The following is a 986-nucleotide window of genomic DNA, read 5'->3' on the forward strand; positions in this document are numbered from 1 at the left end:
GGGGGAGGGTGGAAGAAAGACAGACCTGTTAATGACCGGTATGACGTCATCCCCGTCTGTGACGGCCAGACTCCCACCAGAGAGGAAACACGTCTGTACGTCCACGATGATGAGGGCTGCCCTGGGACCTTGTGCTGACCCTCCCGTCTGGCTGACCACAGCCACTAGCAGGGACAACAGGCTGAAAGACGAGAATAGTCACAACATTATAATTTTATTCAAGATAGACAGGAATACAGTCAAAATAGTATTATAATTGTTCAAGATAGACAGGAATACAGTCAAAATACTATTATAATTGTTCAAGATCGACAGAATACAGTCAAAATACTATTATAATTGTTCACGTTAAAGAGGACCACCGTTAAAATATTATTTGTTTAGAAGAGAAAACAGACTGGAAGACAGTAAAATATTACAAGTATTTATTCAAGATAGCACAGACAACAGGCAGGAAGAATACAGCCAAATCATCATAATTGTTGGGATACAGTCAAATCATTATAATTGTTGGAATACAGTCAAATCATTATAATTGTTGGAATACAGTCAAAATATTATAATTGTTCAAGATAGACAGGAATACAGTCAAAATAATATTATAATTGCTCAAGATAGATAGGAATACAGTCAAAACATTATAATTGTAGGAATACAGTCAAAACATTATAATTGTTCAAGATAGACAGGAATACAGTCAAAACATTATTTGTTCATCAGAGAAAATAGGATGGAAGACAGGAATACAGTCAAAATATTATATGTATTTTTTCAAGATAGCACAGCAGGCTGGAAGACAGGAATACAGTCAAAATATTAGAATTGTCCAAGAAAGATAGGAATACAGTCGAAATAATATAATTGTTCAAGGTAGACAGGAATACAGTCAAAATATTAGAATTATTCAAGATGGAGGGAGGGTAGTGAGAATTTGTACTGGTATCTGTGCTCGTTATAATGAGCAAGTGTATAGCGTGAGGGGGGGG

The 986-nt window shown here is 36.1% G+C and overlaps 1 protein-coding gene across 1 annotated transcript in view; it reads right to left on the reverse strand.

Moving 5' to 3' along the window:
- The window catches only part of LOC101858184 (nicotinamidase), a gene marked incomplete at its 5' end in the record, with an annotated part of 13419 nt that extends 13238 nt beyond the window's left edge, over positions 1–181 (reverse strand). Inside the window, 1 exon segment of the mRNA XM_013082973.2 lies at positions 26–181. Coding sequence (XP_012938427.1) covers positions 26–181 — 156 coding nt within the window.
- Positions 182–986: the final 805 nt, after the last annotated feature.

This window comes from Aplysia californica, unplaced genomic scaffold (genome assembly GCF_000002075.1).
Source record: "Aplysia californica isolate F4 #8 unplaced genomic scaffold, AplCal3.0 scaffold00202, whole genome shotgun sequence".
Classification (NCBI taxonomy): Eukaryota; Metazoa; Mollusca; class Gastropoda; order Aplysiida; family Aplysiidae; genus Aplysia; species Aplysia californica.